The sequence below is a fragment of the Phoenix dactylifera genome, chromosome 16, assembly GCF_051530095.1.
Source record: "Phoenix dactylifera cultivar Ajwa chromosome 16, Ajwa_hap1_PhDact_Kaust_v1.1, whole genome shotgun sequence".
NCBI classification, from domain to species: Eukaryota; Viridiplantae; Streptophyta; class Magnoliopsida; order Arecales; family Arecaceae; genus Phoenix; species Phoenix dactylifera.
This window is the reverse complement of record NC_143205.1, coordinates 20214290-20237492: the sequence shown is the minus strand read 5'-3', so window position 1 is coordinate 20237492 and position 23203 is coordinate 20214290. Positions and strand designations below refer to the sequence as shown.

At 37.7% G+C, this 23203-nt stretch overlaps 2 protein-coding genes across 2 annotated transcripts; both read right to left on the bottom strand.

The window, feature by feature from the left end:
• Positions 1–378: 378 nt before the first annotated feature.
• Positions 379–10074, bottom strand: LOC103716318 (uncharacterized). The gene is made up of 7 exons (XM_008804272.5): positions 8188–10074; positions 4879–4969; positions 4607–4764; positions 4446–4497; positions 4063–4145; positions 3807–3900; positions 379–1308 (listed from the first exon to the last, which is right to left on the bottom strand). The coding sequence occupies exons 1-7, from the start codon at positions 9703–9705 to the stop codon at positions 731–733; spliced, it is 2574 nt and encodes an 857-aa protein (XP_008802494.2). The 5' UTR covers positions 9706–10074; the 3' UTR covers positions 379–730.
• Positions 10075–19957: 9883 nt separating this feature from the next.
• Positions 19958–22143, bottom strand: LOC103716332 (uncharacterized). Its single transcript, XM_008804291.6, has 3 exons — positions 21874–22143; positions 21587–21792; positions 19958–20437 (listed from the first exon to the last, which is right to left on the bottom strand). Exons 1-3 carry the CDS (start codon positions 21961–21963, stop codon positions 20176–20178), a joined length of 558 nt encoding a protein of 185 aa, XP_008802513.1. The 5' UTR covers positions 21964–22143; the 3' UTR covers positions 19958–20175.
• Between the last annotated feature and the right edge of the window lie 1060 nt (positions 22144–23203).

The following is a 23203-nucleotide window of genomic DNA, read 5'->3' as shown; positions in this document are numbered from 1 at the left end:
ATGTGACTCCAGGTAGATCACAGACTAAAGTTAACTGCTCACTTGAGTACCCCATGCATTATTTGTCCTACTTGTTTGACAACTGAATATAGTGAGTGTGGAGCTACCATTCCTTCCCACGATGTTAAACTCATCTACGATATTCACCAACCCCTGTGAATTGATTGTTAAAGATCTTGATGCTTAAGTTCTTGCTTCCTGCAACACAATAACTTTGTGAAAACAAAGTGAGCAGTCTCAGAACAAGGAAGGGATCCCTACTTTTTGAGATTGAGCAACCTTGTTCGGGTTCTTTTGATAATTCCTCTCTGCTTTTGCACAAAATTAACTTCCAATTCCAAAATCAAATAAGTTACAAACGCAGGACAATCCACAATATCTCACAGCAGAATTCTGATTTTGTTGTTGGATTGAATTTTTCTATTTTACATCAATGTAAAAAAGAAAAGAAATGATGAACAATGCTTGACGTGTTTTAACTCCTACATTTCAGTTATCCAAAGCCTGACGAATCTGAATCAACTTGCGGTTCTTGGGCTGGACTCCAGCTCTCACAAATACGTTGAGCAAATGGAGCAACTAAATAAACCTCACTGAATATTCCAATCCTCAAACCATATATCCATCTATACACAAAACTACTGCAGCTGTCGAATAACTTTGCAACCACAGCACAGGTCTTTGATGTCATTGCAAAGCGTGCAGCAATTTCCTATAGAGAACTTCGCCTTTAAACCCAAAGTGGAAATCCGAAATTTTGAAATGTTCTAATTTCGCCTCCACGCCCAGCAGTCACAATAACCATTCCCCAGGCTGACCTGCTCGGCATCCGCATATCCTCATTGAAAAGTTCGCCATTGCTTTGAGGGCTATTGTTGGTTAGCTTCTCTTCAGGCCAAGTTGCAGAAGCCCTATCGCTGAAGTGATTACCATTTGCATCAAGGGCGATACTGTTCAGTGGGCTACCGTTGCACCCATACACAGGCAGGAAGGGGTTCTCGGATTCGTTGGTCCCTGCTCGCACCCCTGGGCCAGCTTTCGACACGCCATCCTGACCATTCTGGTTGTGGCTATTAACTCTAGACAACCGTCCTGTGCTGGTGCCTGGCCATGCTACCGCCACAGTGACATCCTGACAGTTGAAGTGTTCGTATGACTGCGAGACGCCAACAACACCTTTGCTTCTAGTTGGCTGTGTATCGGCATCATATCTCCAAACATAAACGTGGGAGTCCTCGCTAGCACAGATCACGTACTTCCCAATTGCAGCTAAGGAGGCTGAGATCTGGCTGCTTGTGTTGCGGAAGCCTGAAAGGAAAAACACCAATATCAGATCAACCTACAATTTTCAGTGGCAAACCAGTTTATCATGCAATTATATCCGCCTATGGAGAAATCAGTTTATCCAGTGACCCTACAAATTGTGTTGACATACCTAGCTTGAGAAAACAAATTCACACAAGATAATGAATTCCCAAGACGAGCAAGTAACAAAATCAAAAGATTCAAGTTAAATTGAGTTGCATTGCAGACTAAAATATCAATGTTGAGACAAATCACCTCCTCAGTTTAAGTTCATCAAACTATGTTGTTTCTGTAAAGAGGATAATAAAAATCTCAGATTTCAATCAAAAAATTGGAACCACTTTACTGGTAGGAAAATTTCATTAATTCATTGTTGATTAAGATATCTTGTTCATTATACTTTTAGCACATTCATGCCAGGTTCTTCCTTGTTCTTGGCCTTGAACGAAGGCCAATAGCGCACTAGTATTTAGTTTAGGTTTCTTCATCAGATCGTGTCCAATTATTGTGGGCTTTATGGTGGCGGACATTTGAAGTTGAATGTATACCAAACTCGTCTATCATATTGAACCTCCAACATACAACAATGGGCCACCACAACAGATACAAATAAGATGTCCCACCAACTGAATCCTCATATTCCCCAGTTTGCACCTAAGTAAAAATCCATCATCAAAATTCGGATGTTGTTAGCGCTTGCAATCTTGTATGGATGTAGGCGCTCTTTCTTTTTATCAGAATGCCTAACTTTACCAACCATCTAATATGCGGCCTTTATCATTGAGCATGAGAAAGTGACGCCTCAGCCTTGTTTCCATGCTTAATAGGAAAAACAGAATACATTTATGCAAAGGCAATGATCTTCTTATTGTTCAAAACTATCAAACTTCTCCGAACGATGATAGGAAAAATCAAGTTGCGTTCAAATTCACCTACTTCAAATATTAGCTCATTAATCATGTGCTTCCTCATCCATAAGAGTAATACATCAATAACTTTATTCTTGCCTGAAGAGACCATGGAGGTTAATAAGGAAAATTTTCAGACAAGTGCTTGATTATGCACTTGATGGTTAATGGGCCGATGGTGTGGAACAATCTGAGCTTCGAGCATCATGTTGCAGATGGTTATCTTCTTCAGGACCATCTGGCCCATTATTGTGCAGAACATCGCACTAACAGGATCCTTCATGGTCTCATTTACAGGTGATCATGTTAATTTCAACTTGAGTCTATCAGTACCAAAAATTTGACTCAATCATTCATAATATTGATATCTTGAAAAATCAACACAAAAATTGAAACATGTTGTGAATTCTGGAATAAAGATGATAACAAAGCCTTGACTCTCATACCCAAAGTTGATGCAGATAAGGGTTCAAGATTGTAAGTTTGTGTCTTTAGGGGCATCAGAAAGATGTTAGATAATTAATAAGTTAACAGAGTCTTAGAGGATTTATAAACTTAAAATGTTGCTCTGTTGGTTGCAAAAAAATTTCTAGAAGACCTACATTCTGGTTTTCTTTAAATTATAATAACACAAACCGGAACCAAGCAAGAAAAAAAAGTGGGGGGCGGAATCACAAGGAAATGATAGGGTTTTGAGGTTGGAGAAGTGATCAACAAAAGGATAAACATCATGAAAGGTACACAGTAAAAATATCATTGCCTGTTCCAAACTTTGAGATTTGTCACCCAAAGTCTATCATGCAGTCATGATCAACAGAAGAATGTTACTTTACCTTCTCAAAGGGAATTAAACCTGAATGTAGCAACTACAAGGCTTCACCAACATTACATAGGCCAGTACAGGAAAATCTTGCAGAAAATCCTTAGTAGGAATTATCATTTTAAAAGACAGAGAGCTTGGTCGTGTAATGGGACATTTCTCGATCCTTCATCATAAAGAAGTTCTAATCTAGATAGGACTCCCAGGCTTAAATAAAAAGGAAGAAATTGTAATCAAAATGGAATTTGATAACAAGTTCAGCTCCCTGTAGAGACACAAATGAAGATTTGTAAACCACTCTAAAGCTCAACCTCATGACTATTGACTTCATCAACATAAGCTCTAGCTAAATTTGGATTTTTTGAATATTATGCTCATTCAGAAGACTCCATAACATTGTTTAAATAGTCTCCAAACACATTATATAACAACATTCCACCTCAAAGTGGGCCTCTTAGTCAAACTGATACGGAAATATATGTAATGAGCTATCCTATCAAGGACTCCCATGCTTGCTAAGCACCATGAAATCGTTATGCCTCATTTTGGAAGCAAACCTTTTCAGTCTTTTGGCTCACATTTCCCTTCCTCTTGAATTTTATTTCTTTCCCTATGAGGTTGGAAGCATTTGCATCAATCTAATACTACTCCTACCAATCTATCTTGTTATCTATTAGTGAAATTTACATCAACATGGAAAATAACTGACCGAAGTGAACAGAAGATTCGCAAATCATCAATAAGAGGGCTATAAAATCATATGCAAAATTTACCTTTAAACTTGTGAACTAGTTCAACCCCACTAACGACACGAATTCTTGAATCTGCTGATGTAATAAGAACTTCCGAGGAACTTCCTGGGGCAAACTGTTTAATGAAACTAATTATTAAAGAGGTCATAAAACAAGCTCAGTTCCATGAAAAAGTAGAAGCATGAACTCTTGAAGTGTGCAACAATGAAAGCCAATTAAGATGTATATTGTCATCAAACAAAAGAATGAGAATGAGTTCATCTTGAAAATTGGATACCTGAAAACCTGTGATTTTCTTGTGGCTGGATTTCTTTTTCTTGATTTGTAAATCTATCTGACTTTTGTAATGCAGCTTATTCTCTGGAAAAAGAAATTAATATCAAGTTAAGAAACAAAATATCTAAGGTCATTCAATAACACAGAATAAAGTACCCAACAGAAACTGTAGGCAGATGAAACTCTAGAAATTAATGGATGTAAATTCTAATGTTGTCTGATGCTCTTAGTTTTGCAAAAACCATTTTGTACGACAACAGATAAATGTTTGTATTTAACTTTATAAATAATTATAAGTATATTTTTGGTATATTTAGGTAGTGGTCAGAGGTTGTTTGCTGAGACGCACACACACATGCAAAGAGAGAGAGAGGGCATTCGTACCGGATGTGTCAAACAAGTAGCAGCTCCCCTTATGTGATCCCACCAGTGCACCCTTTAAAAGCCAAGAGACAAAACATAGAGCAAACAACTTTATAATAACTTAGATATTTAAAAGTTACTCAAAAAATAGAGACTGAAAGCACACTATCAATCTTTGCAACCTGCCCATCAGGAGTGAAGCAAGCAGCGGTAACCATTTCATGAAGATCATTCCAATCAACAACTTGACGATCTGGAACACTCCATATGCGAACTTTCTCATCTAACGATCCACTGATGAAATATCTGTCATCTACAGGATTGAACTGGATGCAGGTCACTGCATCAAAGCAAGTGTTAAAAGTTGCCATTAGCTAATAAACCAGGACAAACAGCAGAGGAAAGTAAAAGAGAATTTAAGCAGCACAGACAAACCAGAACACAATTAACTCACCATAGTCACTATGAGAGAATGTTTTCAAACAAGAATTGCTAGAAATGTGCCACAGCCTTACTGTCTTATCCATTGAGGACGAAAGCAAATGCTGTATGCAGAAGAAGAGAAACATGTCAAAATCCTTTATATGATAGTTACTTGACAAACATAAACTAGTATAAAAGGCCATTCTGAATATGGCAACAAGATTTCTATAATTTGGAACTGAATATTACAAAATGAAAAAAAAAGTACTACAAAGTATAGGACTACATCATCATTAACTGATGGTGGACAGTACCAAAGTCTAGAACAAAAAAGTGCACGAAGAAGAACATTAATAGCAGAAAAGGAACATTTAATCAACTGACAAACATGGTAACACCCAATATCAAACTGCTTGAAGGCCTGTTTGGATGGCTGCATCCACTATTCCCAGACAAAGCGCAAACTGTCTCAATCAGAAGACTCCAAGGCGCACACAATCCTGGAAAAAGCAGGATTATATAAACAACCTCTCGGGAGGAACAGATAATCCTTATTTTTCCAGGATTTTCTGCTCCTGGAATATTAACCAATCACACAATTAAAGATTTAGTTGACCACTTCACTATGCCAATAATGCATGATGATGCATACATCCTTAGAATCTTTCTTAAAGGTACACCTAAGCATTTCCACAACCAAAAATAAAGAATTATATGTAGTATTTTTTTGGAACCCGGAGAAACCAAGGAAATAACACTTTCTTCTTGGTCTCCAAGCAGTTTCTATCTTCTATAAACTTCTAAGTGGATGTAAGAGAGAAGATTCCCTATAAAATTATTCTGGTTCTGCATTAACACATGTAATAAGATGAGGCAATAATAAGAAGAGGCAGTTGTGTGAACAAAAAGCAGGGGTGTAACTAACATGGTTTATTTTGAAAGTGGAACCTTGAATCTTTACCATTGCTCTCAACCATGAAATTGGAAACAAGTTAACGATGAAGATGATGCTGTCTTTCATCGAAATTGCACTTGGATTTAGCTTTGTATCAAATTAATAGTTACAATCAATAGTTTAATTGCTTAGCATTATCTTGCTCTTAGAGACTATCAACATGAATTGATTATGACAAGATTTTACATCCTGCCAAAGTTCACACTATTCAGACTACCAAATGGTCCAGACCACCACAAGTTCTTGTTCTTAAAAAATATAAAGAGATTAAAATTATAGATAGTAGATAGTTCATGGTTCACTCCTTGCAGTTCCATTCTTCTTTAGTACAATTCTCGATCTAGTAAAATTCTAGTTAGGGAAATCAAGCATGTATCGTTGGAATTAGGGTTCTTCTCAGATGAGCTCAAAGTCATAATTTTGTCTAGATTAGATCATGAAACTATCTTGTAGATACTTTAGCAAAAAGAACCCTCAATTTGCACATATGGACCTCGCAAGGTCTTGTCACTTCCACAAATGCATGGAACTAAGCACAGAGTGTTTGCAAAAACATGGGTGCACACATGGGCATGTGCAAAATACATGTCATGGCACAAGCAAGGACAAGAAATAAATTCACTAATTCTTAATATTCTATTATATGCTGATTATACTAATGCAAAGAGAGGCATTCCTGCTCAAGGTCTTTATCAACTATCGCAAGTTTTTGGCTAGATAGATCTAACAAACAAAGGGCTAAACAATAACTCTCCACAACTTCTTATAAGAAACTAACTCCTCTCTACCAACTCTACACTGCAGCAACAATAACACAACCTCTCTTTCACAGTATCTTTCTAAATCACAACAACTAATCTAGTCGCATACCCGCACCACTCACTTTTCATCATGTTATATCTATTTAGCTCCATGACTTCAATATCCATATACCATGCTCCTTTATCCAACAAGAACTGATCCATATCCTCTGAGTAATATATTCCTTGGTTGTTAAATAAGCATAGGTCGCTATATGAGACCAATAGGACAGAAACTGCAAGTTTGCCACCATTAAAGCTAGAGATTTTAGTGCAAACAAGATGCATGCTAAAGTGGACAACAATGCCTGCATATAAATGACTCAGTCGAAAAGAAAGCAATATACTATACTACCCCATCAGCATTCCATCACAAGGTCAAAATCATACACTGCAGCCCGATCAAAGTGCCAACTGATTTCCTAGATTCTTTTGAAGGAAACATATCAACTTAACACCTACCACCGCATATTCTCACTCTTATCCCAATTGTGAGCTCTAATAAATACTCAACCTAAAACCTAACACCCAATCAAAAAATGCAAAATACGTCTTTGGTATTGAAAAGGTCATAAATCAATCCTTGTCATTTTATTTTGAAGCACCAGCTTTCAAACATTGCTTGTGATTTTAGTAACTGATAAAACTCGACAATTTGTTTAGAGTTGGATTGAAATGCATACCAGCAACATGTGCCACAAGCTTCAAGAAAACACAATCCATAACTCCAAAACTAGAATTCGTCGAGATAAAATAAGGTGCCTTTCTATGCTTCCATAGTAAAAAGCTGGTTTGTTCTATATCTAAATATATATAAAAAGGGTTGAATCTAGTCATTGCTTCATGATGTTAATTAAACCTTTCAATATAAAAGATATTTAGCAGCCAGTGGCACTTCGATCTACAAAACATCCACAGCACTTATGCATGCTAAAATCCTTCTTTTTTAATATCCAGTTTGAGATTAACTTAAGCCCCATCTCGAGAGGATTATTTATATGCATATGCCCTTGTCCCACATATGCTGTCTGCTATGTGGTGCGAAACTCAGTAAAACTTCATCATGTGAATTCATTCCATCAATATCAAATAGCTTTTCAATGAAGTCGTGCACCTGCCTAACCAGTAGTTGATACCATGGTGTCAAAACCGGTGGGATATCCTGCGAGAAGCTGAGACAGTGTACCATCCCAAGTGTCGGGATGAGAATATCCTGCCATCATTCTAACATCCCAATCGGCACGTCCCGAGACATCTCCCATCTCAATTTTTGGGACGGGAAGGACAACAGTGTGTCCCTTTTCAACAAAAAAACTAGGATGACCCATCCATGGGATTTAAAATCTTGGTCGATAGTTTTCTGGAGATCACAATTATACACATCAATTACTTTCTAATATTTAAACCATCTGCCAAAAAACTAACAATAAAAAAATCTCCTTTACTAGTTATATTGCTATGTTATTCCAGCATCCATGAGTAACAAAAAACTTTTGCTTTCAATATGGTCTGGAATGCTCAAGATCAAGAATGCATCATCAATATAGAACTACTTAAAAATATAGCCGAAGAAGGTGAGAGGCACCTGTGATTTGGACCATGAGAGATCCAGGACGTCGTCAAGGTGGCCACAAAAAGAACAGACAGGCTTCTCCGAGAGTGCGAACATGCGCTCTGGCACCACCAAGTGATCCATGCTCACAGATTTCCTGTTACTAGGGACCTTTGCTCTTCTCTTCTTCTCCCAATAGTTGCCTTCAACACAAGCCAACGCCAATGCCGGATCTGGTGGCCCATTACTCATAGCAGTGAAAAAGGGATAACAATTCCCATTCTCTCCTGCCACGCCCCCTGTTAGGAATTCCACCTTCCTCTCAGACTCCGAGACTTCCCACACATGGATGACACAGTCCTCCCCAGCACTGGCCAGATACCGGCCATCCAAGCTGAATTTGATGCTCCAAATGGATCCATTGTGGGCATGTATCTCCTGGCTCGTATAAAGACCAGTGAGCTCCTTGAAGGATTTCCCATACTGCCGAACCCTAACCCTCTCAGGGCAATGGTGAGAAGAATAAGACCCGTCCAAGCTATCATCGGTGGCCGAGCTCGATCTCCTGCCGCCTCTTTCAGATGATGAGTCCTTCTCATCGCTGCTCCGCCTTTCCCGTTGGTAATACCCTCCGGCGACCACCGTACCGGCCATGTTCTTGATGGTCTTCAGCCAGCCACCCCTCTTTTTCGACTTCATTCCTGGGGCAGCCCCAGGGGCGGTCTTCGGCACGCCTCCAGGGTCTCCGGAGTTACCGCCGACCCTCTTTCCACCGCCCTCCAACTCCTCGACGTTCTGTCGCCTCATGAGTTCCTGTACGATTGGGGATCGGCCGACGCACATCTCGAACTCCTCCATCGTGAGCTGCCGCCCCGTCCCGACCTCCCTCAGCTTGTTCCACATCCCGTCCTCCCGGAACTCCTTCACCACAAACTCCCTCCCGTCGTCCAGGTTCTTGATCGTGCACCGCCGTTCAGCATCATCAGCGCCGCCGCCGCCATCTTTGCCGCCAGATTCCCTATGCTCTGCCGCAGCCGGCCAAGGTCTCCGGCCGAGGGGTGGCTTATTCGGTATCGCGGCTCCAAACGAGAGCGGGCTCCGGAAGGGTTGCTGTCTATGTACAGGGCTAGGATCCACTGAGCCTTCGGATCTGGATCGGGTGAAGATGGCCGTGACCGCAGCGGCGGAGAGATTAGGGCACCGGCAAAGGCCGTCGCACGAGACGGACCTCCCTACGTCCGCGATCCCACAGTCGCCGCCGTCTGGGGCGGCAGGTCGAGAGCGGGAGAGTGCGGGATCGGCGGTGAGGCCCATCTGATGGAGAAGCCGACGGCGGCGCTCCTCGACGGAGGAAGGCTCGGAGATCCACACATCATAGGAGGCGGAGATGGGCGGGGGGAACCGAGGGACTCGACGGTGGTGGTGGTGGTCGGCGTCGTCGTCGGAGGCCGAGGTGGAGGAGCACGATGACGACAGGATCCGATCCAAAGACTCGTAGAACTCCTCCTCCTCCTCCGCCGCCGCTGGCGTCGCCGCCCCCGAGGCCCTCATCTCCGGAGCCGCATTCCGATCCCAAGGCGGCGGGGTTTATATCGGCTGGCCGACACGTGGGAGCCCGACACGGCGACCCGATACCGGGCCCGGATCGCGCGTAGCGGCTGAGAGAGAGAGAGAGAGAAGAGGGATCGAAGCCCAAGGCGAGAGACGATGGTGTTGGAGGGGAAGCCGGGCGCCGTTATAAGGGGGTCTCCCTTTCTTATCGTCACCTCCGGCGTCGTTTAACGTAACGGGCGGTAAGCATAAAAAGAGAGGTCGGATCATGGAGTAAATGGAACAGCGGCGATTAGGTTGCCAGCACCTGGTGGGTGACTCACCGCGGGTCTTCTGAGGTAAATGGCGGAGTTAGAAGCCTTCAGCTCTACCGTTACCAGGACTAATGACGTGTTTAATACTTGAGATAAGTGAGGATTAGATGAGGAGAAAAGGCTGGCTGGTACCTACTAACTAGTGTGGTACAGAGAAAAAGCTGAAAAGGTTATTAAAAAATAAAGCTCTATAATGATGGCAATAAACTATGACATGAGACTTAAGCACGTTTGTTTGGGTGAGCTGTGCTTTTGGTAGCCATACGTTTGAATGTATTCACCTCTAATTTGACACCATTTTTTTCAGAGGTGTCTAAGGCTAGTGGCAGTACTATATTGTCTTAGAAGAACAAATATGTGATGGACCTAATGGATATGGCCATTAGCCATGATCTTTTAATCTAAAATACAACTTTTTTTAACAAAAAATAGGACCCACACTCTGTAGTTAAAATCTAAATTTCTAAGAATATCTAGTTGTTCATCGAATAGTTGCAAATGTGAGCTGTGGTTGAGGCTCTGAGCCAATGCAGCAATCAATACAAAAGTTTGGGGCATATATTTGCTGCCTCATTGCAGAGTGGGCCTCATTCCCATAAAAATTCTAGAGGACCAGTGTTATTATGGTGCCTACAGTCCCTTAAACCTAATAGTATCATCCAAGGGACCTCAACATGAATGATCATGACATTTGATTTGGTTATGCTGAGAAATGAATGTAAAGATACTACTAACCTTGCTCACACACCACACACACACACAAAAAAAAAAGAAGAAGAACAAGAAGAAAAGAAAAGAAAAAAAAAGAAAGTGGCATACAATATAGCCATATGATCATTTCTTATTATTTCTTATGTGTGTGCATGTATATTCCTTGCGTTAGTAGAGGGATGGGCTTGTCTGCGTCACCAAGGGACCATGTTCTTGTTGCTTCCCACAAGGAATTAAACATTTCCGTTTATTAGGCCCACCACCCCCATCACTCCATCACAAGCAACATTGCCCTTTCCAACCGTTAAAGGTTGCAACTGCCATTCTTTTGAGAGAGGAAACTATGCGAAGTATGACAAAAAGAAAAGAATGGAGGAGGAATGCGTGGGCCGAAGCACAAGTAAAGGATCAAGAGAGATTTTATACAGTCAAGTATATGGTGCTCTTCTGTATGCGGCGAATCAGAAGTCATAAGGAGGTATACGTTTCTCCTAGATAGTAATTTAAAGAAAAGAATGATAGTTTCTAATGAGAGCAGCATGACTATGTTCCTAAGAAACTTTGAGACACAGTTCTTTCTCTGGTTTTTTTTGTGCTGCTTTTGTGTGTGGTTAAGACAGGTGATTCATACAATTATAGTATGGATACGTTTAAAAGATCGAAAAACTATAAATCTCATAACATTCTAGGCAGCTCCCTTTTTTCGGCCGATAAGACACCTCTGGAGTGATTGGCTATATGTGAGATCACCCAATCTGCAGTTCTATTGGCCTTTCTGTATAAATATTTGGCTTGAAACACCATGCCACTAGTGTTTTTTTGTCTTCTAACATAGATGTTGTCTGAAAAGTAGTTGGTAGGGAAAAATCTAGAAATCCCTGCTTGTAATCTTTAACACTGTGCTGTGATTCTCCACCATTCCAGGATGGCCTTGCTGCACATTGGTGGCCAAAAGAAAAGCAGCATGAGAATGACACATCACCAAAGCTTAAAGATCGAATGCGTAGTGCTCATCATTGCCAATAAGTAACTTTCATTTTCTTTTTCAGAAAGAATAAAAAGAAAGAAAGAAGAGCCATTTGCAGGGGATTGGCATGAAGTCCTTAGAGAGGGATTCTTCTTTTCAATTTTTATAACAAAAACAAAAAGATAAATAGGCTCTCATTTTTTCATGGATATATTTTTTTAGGTATCTCTAAAACCTAATTAGAAGATTACTTTTTCAGAAATGTGAGTTTGAAAAATAATGTCACCAAGTCACAAAACCCTCATAAGACTCGAGACTTTTGAGCTTTATCTACCAGGAGAAAACCTACCATGTGATACAATGCAATAAGCTGAATATAATGGTGAAAGAATCACCATCAAGCATTGAATAATTATTTTTTTTTGGCAGAGAAAAAAAAAATTACACATCAACTTATGGAACCCCAATATTGAGTTGGTTAGATCTTCTTTTCCCTAAACTATTCTATCAATCTTGAGGTGGACCAGCTATGTATTTCTGTGGGCAGTGACAGCTCGGGAGCTGGCTTTAACTTTTAGTCTGTGACCAGGGGACCATTGCTACTTATCAATTCCCATACAAGCTTAAATCCCAAGTCATAACGGTCTTGTCACAGAAGGTATGGCTCATCTGCATCCCCTCATGCCATGCGGACCACCCAACCACAGGAAAAGTTTTTGCTGATAGGTTTGTTCCTCTCTCTCTCTTTAAAAAAAAAAAATGAAATTGGCTTTATTACATGGCTTTAGATCAATAAATACAATCATAAGCATCCTATCCCCATCAAACAATGAAGTTACTGTGGTAGCTTCTGAATATGGCTCCAATATCACACTGTTGTTATGCTCTACCATGTAGGATGCCATTCAATCATCCATACTATTACCTTCCATGTAAGTATATTTAACCATGCAACAGGCGTAGCTGGCAATGAGTCTCCAAAAGTCAGTCGATAAAGAGAAATGGATATTAGAGTACTATGTCCTAGTGCTAAGCCATGATAGCATTGTCATAGAGTCTCCTTCCAACATTAGGTTATCGATCTATGAAATATAAGCTGCGTATATTAGATCCTTCCCTTCTTCACATGTTGATTTATTAACCAATGGAAAGGAAGCCCTTGAAGCCCATGCATTTGCTTTTCTGGCTTCAACAAGATGCCATAAATAGGTTCATCTCAAGTATCCTACAGATAGCACTAACAAGCATTTTAATTTCTGAAAGATTTGTTTAGGTTTTCTTGTAAAATGAAGCAGGACGATTTCCTAGTTTCTTTGAATAAGAAAAATTAGTTGATGATAGCTATACATAGCAAGAACACGCTAGTAAAGCTTTTTAGCGGACATTGGTTTTAATTAAGGTAGTGACAACTTAGGATTTATCTAAGAGATGAGCGCATGATGTCTTTGCTCTAGATGCTTAAAAGACCATCACTTCAATATACTTTTATAAGTAGAAGAATTGATTAAAAAGAGCAAAGCATTAAGAGCATACCTTTATCGTATCTTAAATCTTGGATAGCCATTCATACATGAGGAGTGCTACAACTTCTCAATAATCAATCAGTACGAGGTAAATTAATCGCTTTTCAAGAAGACAACAAATATTGCCAATTCATTGAAATAATTAACTTTATATATATGCATGCCGACGCAAGCCATCATCATCCGATATCCATGACCCACATGATACACCAAGGCAGATGGAATGGAAAAATGGCAAGATATATAGTGTCTAAGAGTCATATCTTTATTTGCAACATTGCTATTGGATTGCTTATGAAATTAATGATTGCTTATATGCATGCAAGAGAGAGGTTGGGTGATGAATGATTAATATTTTGAGTTTTAGACAGGGAAGGCCAAAGGACACATGCAGAAGATTGGAGAAGCACAGGCGTTGGGTGAAACCCACCCTTCCATCTGTCACCCCAATAAGACGTCACCAACTTCTTGCCACCCTCATTAACTCCTTGGCCGAGAAAAGACGAATGGTACGTTGACGGTTGGCGCCGGCTGGTTGCCAGTTGCCACCGCTCGCGCCAATCACGCGAGCTTTCCCATTCGGCTTGTGATTCGTTAGTTGGGTACGGCCATCTGAAAAAAAAGAATGGTTCCTATGAACAGGATCTTGTTATTTTTTTTTCTTTATAACTGCTATTATATTGAGAGATATTGATCACCATGTGTCGGGTCAACTTACTTTTTTTTATAGATTTATAATTTTATAATGGATTTGATAAGAACAATGGAGAAGTAAGAATACTTCGATTTGATTATTAATTATAAAAATTGAATATCTAAAATATTTAAAAATATTTCTATTATATTATAGGACCAAAAATTTGAATAATGATACATGAAGAAGACTACTATGTCACTACAGAATAGGCTACTTCTAATAAGTGAAATTTGTCATTTGGGCTATGGCGAGGGATGGATGGGCCTTTCAGGCCAGGCATATTTACCGTGAAGGTAACGGCACCACGGATTGGGTAGCTGCGTATGTAGCTTGTCATTCCGGAGGCACCTTGTGGATTGATGACGGGGAGTTACCTTTGGCACTTCGAGGTATCCTATTTTTTGACCTTATTGGGTGTATCCATTCCCGTCGGGTATGATACCCCGTTTTAGCAAAAAAAAAAAAAAAAAGTGAAATTTGTTGTTATTATAATGAATAAATGTTCAAGTTGCTAACTATAACTCATAATAATCACAACTCATTAATATAATGGTGGTTATTTTTTTCTTTTTTTATAAAAAAATATTCCTATTCTCTGCTGAAAAAATGAAGACTAAATCTTGAGTTTAGTGGTATAAGCTTAACTATTATGTATTCATTAAATAATATTTTATATTCGAATATCTATACCACTAAAAGTTTGTTTTTGATTAGTAATGATTTGAATTGATAATTACAGTATGCTTTTCGATATTATTGCAATGGGTAATGGTTGAATTATGGAAATTATAATTGTTGTTTTTCTGTGCAAGCGTCGATCAGCTCCATTATTTGGGGGCGATGTCATCCTTATTGAAACTTTAGATGATCAATTTACTTAATTCCAAAATTAATTGAGGGCATTGTTATTGTACAACCTTGTTATTGATTTTTTTATATAAGTGATCTGATATTATAATAAGAAGGAGATAGACTCCACATAGATTAATTTTATGAAGTATCATTAGTTATTTTAGAGCTTTGACCCTCTACAAACTTGGTTGTGAAAATTCCTGCATAAACTTTAGCCTTACTCCTCAGGTACCTAAAGTGGGATGAGTCTAATGGGAGAATAAAGAAGTAGATATTGACATCATATAATTTGATACTATGAGGACTAATTCTTGACCAAACTGTAGCATGCTTGAGCTCTAGCACACTTAGTGCCATGGTCTTGTTAAACTAATTTAATATTAAGCATGTAAGTTGCTTGTATGCTTGAATTTTCTTGTTGCAATGGAATCTTTGATAGAATACTCTAAAATGAGTGGATGTATGCACGTCACTCATTTTGAATTTAATATCTTGCTATTGTTTGGCAAAGGATCGATTAGTTACAAATCACATAAATGATTTAGGTGGGTTAGGTAGGAGCATAGGAAAAACGCAAATATGGAAAGTTAGGTCAGATGGCTTAAATATACTATATGTTTATGTTGTTTGGTTATCCAAATTTTGGAATAAGCTAAAAATTGGAATGCGCTATCCATTTTTTATGAAATACAAAACTACCCTCAACATATCATAATATATTCACACAATAATATTAATGTTAAAGAATATTATTATAATATATTTTATATGATCACTATCATTATTTTAATATAATATCAATATTAAAAAGTAATGTTGCATTATTATAGCATTGTATATTACAGTGTATATATATATAATATAAAATACATTATATAGTGATATTTTTTTATAACAATATTATCTAAAGTTCTAACTAACAATAACAAACAATATTTTTTATTAATTCATATCAATTATAATGCATCATTAGGTTTTTGGATAATGATATTACTAATTATACTAAAATATAATGTTAACATTTTCTATTATGAACTATTATAATTAATATGGAGCATTTAGAACATAATAACATTATTGTAGTAATATTGTATTAAGAAGATATAATATTAGCATTATGTATTACTACTATAGAAATATAAATATTTTATAGCCTATTCCAAGTTGGACATGGAATATTGTCTGTCTAAAAGATAGAGCATAAGAAAGTTTGATTAACGGCCACTTAGTAAATAGTATTCGGCGAGTATAAGATTAAGCATCTTAAACTCTTAAAAAAGAAAAACCATTTGGATGTTGAGAAAAAAGCCAACCAATTTTTGCTGATGATATCTTGATCATTATGGTGAAAATTTTAATTTTTTTTATTTTGTTATATACATTTTCTAGGAGCAATAATATTAAAAGTGCCACAACCTTGTTCACACTAAAAAGCTCTCTTGAACGTAAACAAAACCATGCATTAATCTATGCTTAAAAAAGTGATTATTTATGTGCCCGCAAGTCTCGAAAACTAGAGAGAATCGGCTGCTTGAACCCCCGTTGAAGGGATGAGCCGTTGGAGAAAAGACTACTAAGGAATGAAAGCAAAATGATTGCATTAAATAACAAGGAGAGAAGAGATGGATAACGGAATTATATGGACATCAGTACGGTGACACATGGATGGATTCCATTTGTCCATTCCCTTCCCTCTCAGGTACTTGATTTCACTATTAAATAAGAAATAAGAATACAAAGTCCATGCAATTAATGGAGTCTCCCATTCCGGCAAGCCATGTTCCCCCCACCCAACCCAATAACAGCTAAATTCCCACGACTGCTGAAGAGATCATGGAATGAAGAGGAAAAAATAAAAGAGAGAGTTTCTCCCCACTTGCCAGCCATTATGCACCATAACAATTTATTAAAGCAAAAGGTCGCCGTTTTAAACTAATGTCAACAACTTTGTTTGGCGAATAAGCTGGCCTAAGCTTTGCTCTTTTGGTCTCTACTCTCTCTCTCTCTCTCTCTCTCTCTCTCTCTCTCTCTCTCTCTCTTCCTAAATGAAATTTCTTCTTTTCATTGTTATTGTTTACCTTTAATACTTTATTTATATTGTTGTTTTAACAATTTTGAAAGGCTTTTGCATTTGTTGAAGGCTGGTGGCATGCTTAACCCATACAAATCAGATGGAAAGTGGTGTTTTCAGTGGCAGACAGATGAGAACAACAACAGGAAACAATTACTAATACCCCGCAGGTTGAGGAGCAAAAGGAGGAATCCACCTGGAAAGGGGCTCATATGGGGAAAGATCAAGAAGTTCCATCACTAATTATTTTCTCATTTTGTTATAATAAAGATTGAGGTACATAACATATGCGTAAGCCATTATGACGATCATGATTGTCATGCAAAAAATAAAAAAAATAAAAAGAAAGATAGAAACAAGCGAAGAATTTGATAGGTGATTATTGCTGAAAAGAAACAATACAATGGCATGCACTCTAAGATTTATGCGAGCTTTGCACTTGTATTATCTCTTATGGATGTCCGATCTATATGTTAGAATTTTATGGGACTGGCTCAAAAATTTTATGTATATCTTGTTGCCATATAGTTCTATATGTAAATATTTATTTTTCTTAGTTTGAACTAATGTTAGAATGCTGCCTACGGAAACTACTTCATACTTGTAATGAATAATTTTTATGTAAAAGTATTTTCTGGAAAATCATAGTATGAACCCTTCAGCTTTGCCGGAGTTGTAAAGTGACATCTTTGATTTTAAAATTTATAATTGGATCCCTGAAGTTGCCCCTCAAATGCAATAACGTAGTCCTTTCCTTCATGTCTATCACTTGGATGTTGAAGGAATTGCATCATGCAAGCATCACGTAACATTTAGAAATCTCAAGCTTGAGAGTGAGCCCATTGCCATCGAGCTCTCCCAAGAAGATATCCCTTAATTTAGTTGGAAGAAATGTTAGTGCTAACTTTTGATTTGTACCAAATCAGAGTCGACTTCCTAAATTATGAATTTCAAAAGTATAGTGGGCCTAAGTGTTTGTGGGCAGGATTGAGCCCAAGGTTTTAAGCCCAGCCCGAGCCCGAGCAGGCTTGACCTAACGAAGGTAGGCTAATTAATGATGCTTGGCAATATTTGTTTATATTTGATATATTTGTAAACTTAATTAACAATTATTGTTAATACATAGATTATTGGTAATATTTAATTAGTATTTTTAAAATATTTTTATTTTTTTATATTTTAACGAAGCTCGAAGCCAAAGTAAAAGCCAGGCTCAGCCCTAAAAGGTAGGCTAAAAGGCCTGGCCTGGGCCTCAAGAATTGTATTGACCTTTGGATGAAGCCTAGCTTCAAGTGGGATCCCATACAGCCCCCATGATGGTAATAGAAACCAAACCCAACAAGACGAATGTCCTGTGTCTCTCTCAACAGAAGAAGACAATGAACAAAGATCACATACTTCAGAGCACACAACTCTTTAGGTTGGTTCTGTTGATTTGAAACTGCCTCTAATTAAGAGTCTAAGTTGTTGATCGTTGCCCTCCTGTCGAGAAGCTGAGAACCTCAAAGAACTCCTCTACCAGGCAAATAATCCTATACTCATTCGGAAAAAAGCCTGAAGAGACCTCAGAAGGAGGAAAAGGAGAACATTAAGAGCTGGGTGGCAGGCGTAGGTAGCACAAAAAATGCAATCTTTTTTACTCCCATTCTGTTCCTTTTCTCCGAAAACACTACGGACACAAAAGAGACCCGCTTGGAAACAAAAGGTGCAGCTCACGCATTAAAAAGGCCCATTTAAAGAATCCTGGGCTCTGTTTGGCGGGCATAATCTGACATAAAAAAATAAATTCTGTATCAAATAATTATTTAGTATAAAAAATAAATTATAAAAGATAGATGAGAAAGTTTATAAAATAAATAGTAAATTTTATATCTATTTTTTTTTAAAAAAATGGTATTTATTTTTCTATGCTGGTAATCCAAAAATATTATTTTTGATAAAAATATCCTCATTATATTATATTATATTATATTGATTATATTAATATAACTAATATTGATTATTAATAAAAAAAATATTTATTAATTATCAATAAATCTAATATAGGATTTATTCATAATTAATATATTTATTTATATACCAAAATATACTAAAATTTATTTATAATAAAAATATATTTTCTAATATGTGCATAATTTATTTAAATATATTTATTAATTTATATAAATATATTTTAATATTCAAAATAGTTAATGTTAGCCGTGTTCAATGTTCATGTTTAAGTTGACTGCCCACCAAAGCATTAAGCACTGGACCAACCTCTTGAAAAAATATTGTCCATTCTGCAAGGTCCCAAGATTTTGGTGCCTTGTCTAGATCAATCGTACAATTTCCTATTGGACTGTGGTCAGAAGATTTAGAGTGCTTGTCATCTAGACTAGATTGACAAAAATTAACAAATGACTGAAAGATATTATTATCTAAATTATTCATTTAAAAATGTTATTAAAAATTTGATAATATTGTTTTATAAGATTATTTTCAACTAAATATAATATTTTTTGCACCAAAAAAAAACTAAATATAAAATTTTTTAAATAATTTTTTACCAACTAAATATAGTAAAATTTGTTTTTCCCTCATAATTGAAATAAATAATTTTTAGAAATTATGGCTGCCCGACATATCCCAACCAAACCAACTCTCTAAGGAAATCTAGCATCCAGCAATACACCAGGACTTCTTGTCAACTGTCTACACTCCTTTTAATATCTTTCAATAAAAGCATTATTGCTTCTTATTCATTTTTAACTTGGTTCAATGTTTACGCAAGAACATTGACATTGTTCATCTCTTGGTTCAATATTTGCAATAACTTCCGCAATATTCAAATAAGATATATTATAAATATCTAAAGGAGCCCTAAAAATTACATGCATTGCTCTTAGAATTTAATACAGAACACGCCAAAAAAAATGTTAAAGACTGATATGATTCCTATGCCAAAGAAGAGAAAAAAAAGATCATCAAAGCATTATTGATGACAGTTTAATAGGTAAGTTGCATTAGTACGTCTAGAATCACTAAATCGCACATGCCCTTCTAAAGTATCTAACAAGTGCAACAAAAGAATACATGTATTATACAAAAATAAAACCTTTCAAAGTGGACACAGAATTTAGAAGGTAAATACATGTAGAGAAATATATATAGATCATTAACCTATGCATGCCGCACACATAATTCACATCTTATAACAAAAAAGCAAACAAAATGACCACAATCAAGAATATGATGTGTATACCAACAAACCAATGCCACAATCCAAAAGAAGACAGCGAATACACAGCAACTACAGAGAGCAAGAAACAGCAGACGTAGGGAGATCGGTCTAATTAAGTGTAGGGGCTCATGCCAATGGAGGATTCCTTGGCGTAGGGCGCCGTGCCGGTGTTCTGGGCCTTGGAATAAGACACGTAGTAGAACTCTGTAAGGATGGCGGTGAAGAAAACGAAGGCGGCGCCGGCGCCGAACACGCCCTTCCTCAGCATCTCGCACGACGGCGGGCCGTCACGAAACAGCGTCCTGTATCGGGTGTGGTACGCGTTTCGGACCGATCCCGCCAGCAAGCACGCCTCCGCTATTACAAACGTCAACCTGATCTCAAAAGAATAAAATAACGTTAATAACATAGGATAATGCTAAGGAGCATAATAATAATAATAATAATAATAAAGAGCATAAATGCTGTCCTAAATATTAATTTTTATATAAATATTTTTTAAAAAATTAATATTTACATGTATAATTTCATAAAATATTTATTTTTTTATTTTTATTTTTTTTATTTTTGTTTTTGCATATATATGCTCATGCCATCTACCGATTTCAAAATTAAAATGACTACAATATCTTTAATTGATAGAGGTACAAAAAAAATATTTATAAAATAATTACGATGAATGATAAAAAAAGTAATTTTAAAATTTTATTTTATTTTTAATTAAAATAAATATATTTTTTATCAACAGTGTTAGAACAACCGTATTTGCGCAAAAAATACTATTTTATGAAAATAAAAAATAAATATAAATTTATTTATGTAAATTTGAATTTTTAGAAGAATATTTATGAAAAAAATAAAAAGGCAAAAAAAAAACTTTGAAGTAATGAGAGTGACAGCGGTCCCACCACATACCGAATGATGGACACGGCATCACTCTCCAATTTGCTTTTAGAGCCGCTTACGCCCGCCGCTTTATGCGGATACGGTGGGCGTCCATCCGGAAATCGGTGGAGGACAGGGACTGTATCTTTCGGGCACCTTCCTTCGCGCGAATCCACCGTGGATTCCTGCACAGATCTCAAAGCGACCAGCGGATTATCCAACGGCGACTTCGCGCGAAAGGAAAGAAAGAGCTGTCACGACGGAATCTACAAGAGCCGTTTCCACGGTAACTGATCAAGTGATCATGTTCCCAAATATTTCTATTTAGATTTAACCTTTGCAATAATAATATGATGCTGTGAGAAAGGAATTTTTACAGAAGATTTCTACTCTAATACATTAAAAACAGATTACTTATTGTGCTTTTTCGTCTAAGACTCCCATCTCAATGCATACTAAGAAAACTTCAAAAAAAATGCATAGTAAACTAATTAATCACTAAAAAGGTCTGATATCGATCTACATCTACCAATTGCTTCAAAATTCTCAACCGATTGCGTGTAGATCTGAAGGTTTTCATCAAGAGAGGTGAAGTTTAAAGCAATATGAGAAAAGTAGAGGCGGAGAGGAATGGATACCAGGAGAGGAGGAAGAGGATGATGGCACAGGAACGAGCGCCGCCGGGGCGCAGTGACCGGCCGCAGCAGAAGCACTTGCTGGCGGCCATGATCACGATCTGGCTCGCCAGCAGCAGGATCAGCGACCCGATCCCGTACCCCGTCGCGATGTCCGAATCGTACACGCAGTACGTGTACTCCTTCTTCGAGTCCGTCATCAACGTCGCCTAAACCGAATGATCCAACCATCCATAAATTATCTGCTGATGAGAAGGGATGATATATAGATTTGGATTCGAGGGGCTTACCGTGCTGCGGCGCTGCTCGGCGGCGACGGCGAGGGCGAAGGCGATGAGATCGAAGATGAAGACGACGACGATGATGAGGGTGGAGGCCATGGGAGGCGGAGGAGATCTTGGATCGGAGATGGCTCTGGAGCAGCCGAGCAGGCTTAGGCTAGCGAGGAAGGAGAAACGGATGGACGGGTTTGGACGGAGAGTGAAATATATAAAAAAAAAGAGAAACGGATTAAATACTGGTTGCCGGCGAGAAGTAGAAACGAAGTTAAGGGCGTCTTTTGGAGTTTTGACCCCCTCGGGCCGCTTTGTTATCTGTGACTCGCCAACCAGAGCTGGACGTTTGTGGTACACTGGTACTACTTACTGTTTGTAGTCGAGGAAAAGACAATTTGGTATGGGAGGTTCCAATAAACCCAAGCTGCAAATTGAATCATTTCATTTGTTGCCTATCGTTCTAATTTTTTTAATAAATTCAGTAATTTTTTATTTTTCCTAAAATATATGATCTACCAGCTGGCTGTACTCATATAAAAGCAGTGTGAAAAAAAAAACTGCCTGTGAACGCTAAATTCGATCAACCAGAAAGAGAGGTGCTGAGTTACTTTAATATGGTTTCTAAATGATGTCCTCACTTGTGCTTTTTAGTGGGTTCAAGTGTCATGATAGAGGAGCTGGACCACAAAGAATGTGGTCGGTGACACCATGTGTTTGGTGGCTCTTGAAAACAGGGTTTGTCATTGGTTGATTTCAGGTGGGACAGTGAGAATTGATCACATTTAAGCTTCCATAATAGCGCAAGTTTTTCTTTTTCTTTGTTGATGAGATGGAGGATTCATACATATCTGCTATTACAGCAGACAATATCAAAAAATAAAACATTATTGAGTTAAGACGAGATAGTTTATATATTGATCTACAAAATTTTATCGAAATATTATGCTACACAAAAAGCTTCACCTTATATGCCTCTCTATAAATGTGTGTGGCCATAAAGATGAGTCTAGTTTACAAATTATTAGCTGAACCAATGGGAATTGAAAGGGATTACATCTGACTTGATAGAATGTCAAGAACTCAAGTACAATTGTCTTAAATAACTTTTATATTTGATAAATTGTAAAAAAATTAAATATCTGCAAGATATTCATGCCAAATTGAATTAGTGGCTGGGCTTTTGAATTGGTCGTCCAAGCTTGATCCCCATGTCTAGGTCAACTCATGTTCTTCAAGCCCGAGCACAATCAAATTCAGTGACAAAGTCCAGTCCTATCTGAATTGTATTCATTATTGTACTGAAAAAAGTGTTAGATACGATGGTGACATTGTGAATTTGGTGCAG

What these genes read in the sequence shown, in the direction of transcription:
- LOC103716318 (XM_008804272.5), bottom strand. Translation starts at nt 9,705, where the DNA reads ATGAGGGCCTCGGGGGCGGCGACGCCAGCGGCGGCGGAGGAGGAGGAG. An exon ending in TCTCATGGTCCAAATCACAG is followed by an intron (nt 4,970 to 8,187) that starts GTGCCTCTCACC and finishes TTCTGCATACAG; the next exon opens with CATTTGCTTTCGTCCTCAAT. An exon ending in GCTTCACTCCTGATGGGCAG is followed by an intron (nt 4,498 to 4,606) that starts GTTGCAAAGATT and finishes TGGCTTTTAAAG; the next exon opens with GGTGCACTGGTGGGATCACA.
- LOC103716332 (XM_008804291.6), bottom strand. Translation starts at nt 21,963, where the DNA reads ATGGCCTCCACCCTCATCATCGTCGTCGTCTTCATCTTCGATCTCATC. An exon ending in CCGAGCAGCGCCGCAGCACG is followed by an intron (nt 21,793 to 21,873) that starts GTAAGCCCCTCG and finishes CATTCGGTTTAG; the next exon opens with GCGACGTTGATGACGGACTC. An exon ending in ATCCTCTTCCTCCTCTCCTG is followed by an intron (nt 20,438 to 21,586) that starts GTATCCATTCCT and finishes TTTTGAGATCAG; the next exon opens with GTTGACGTTTGTAATAGCGG.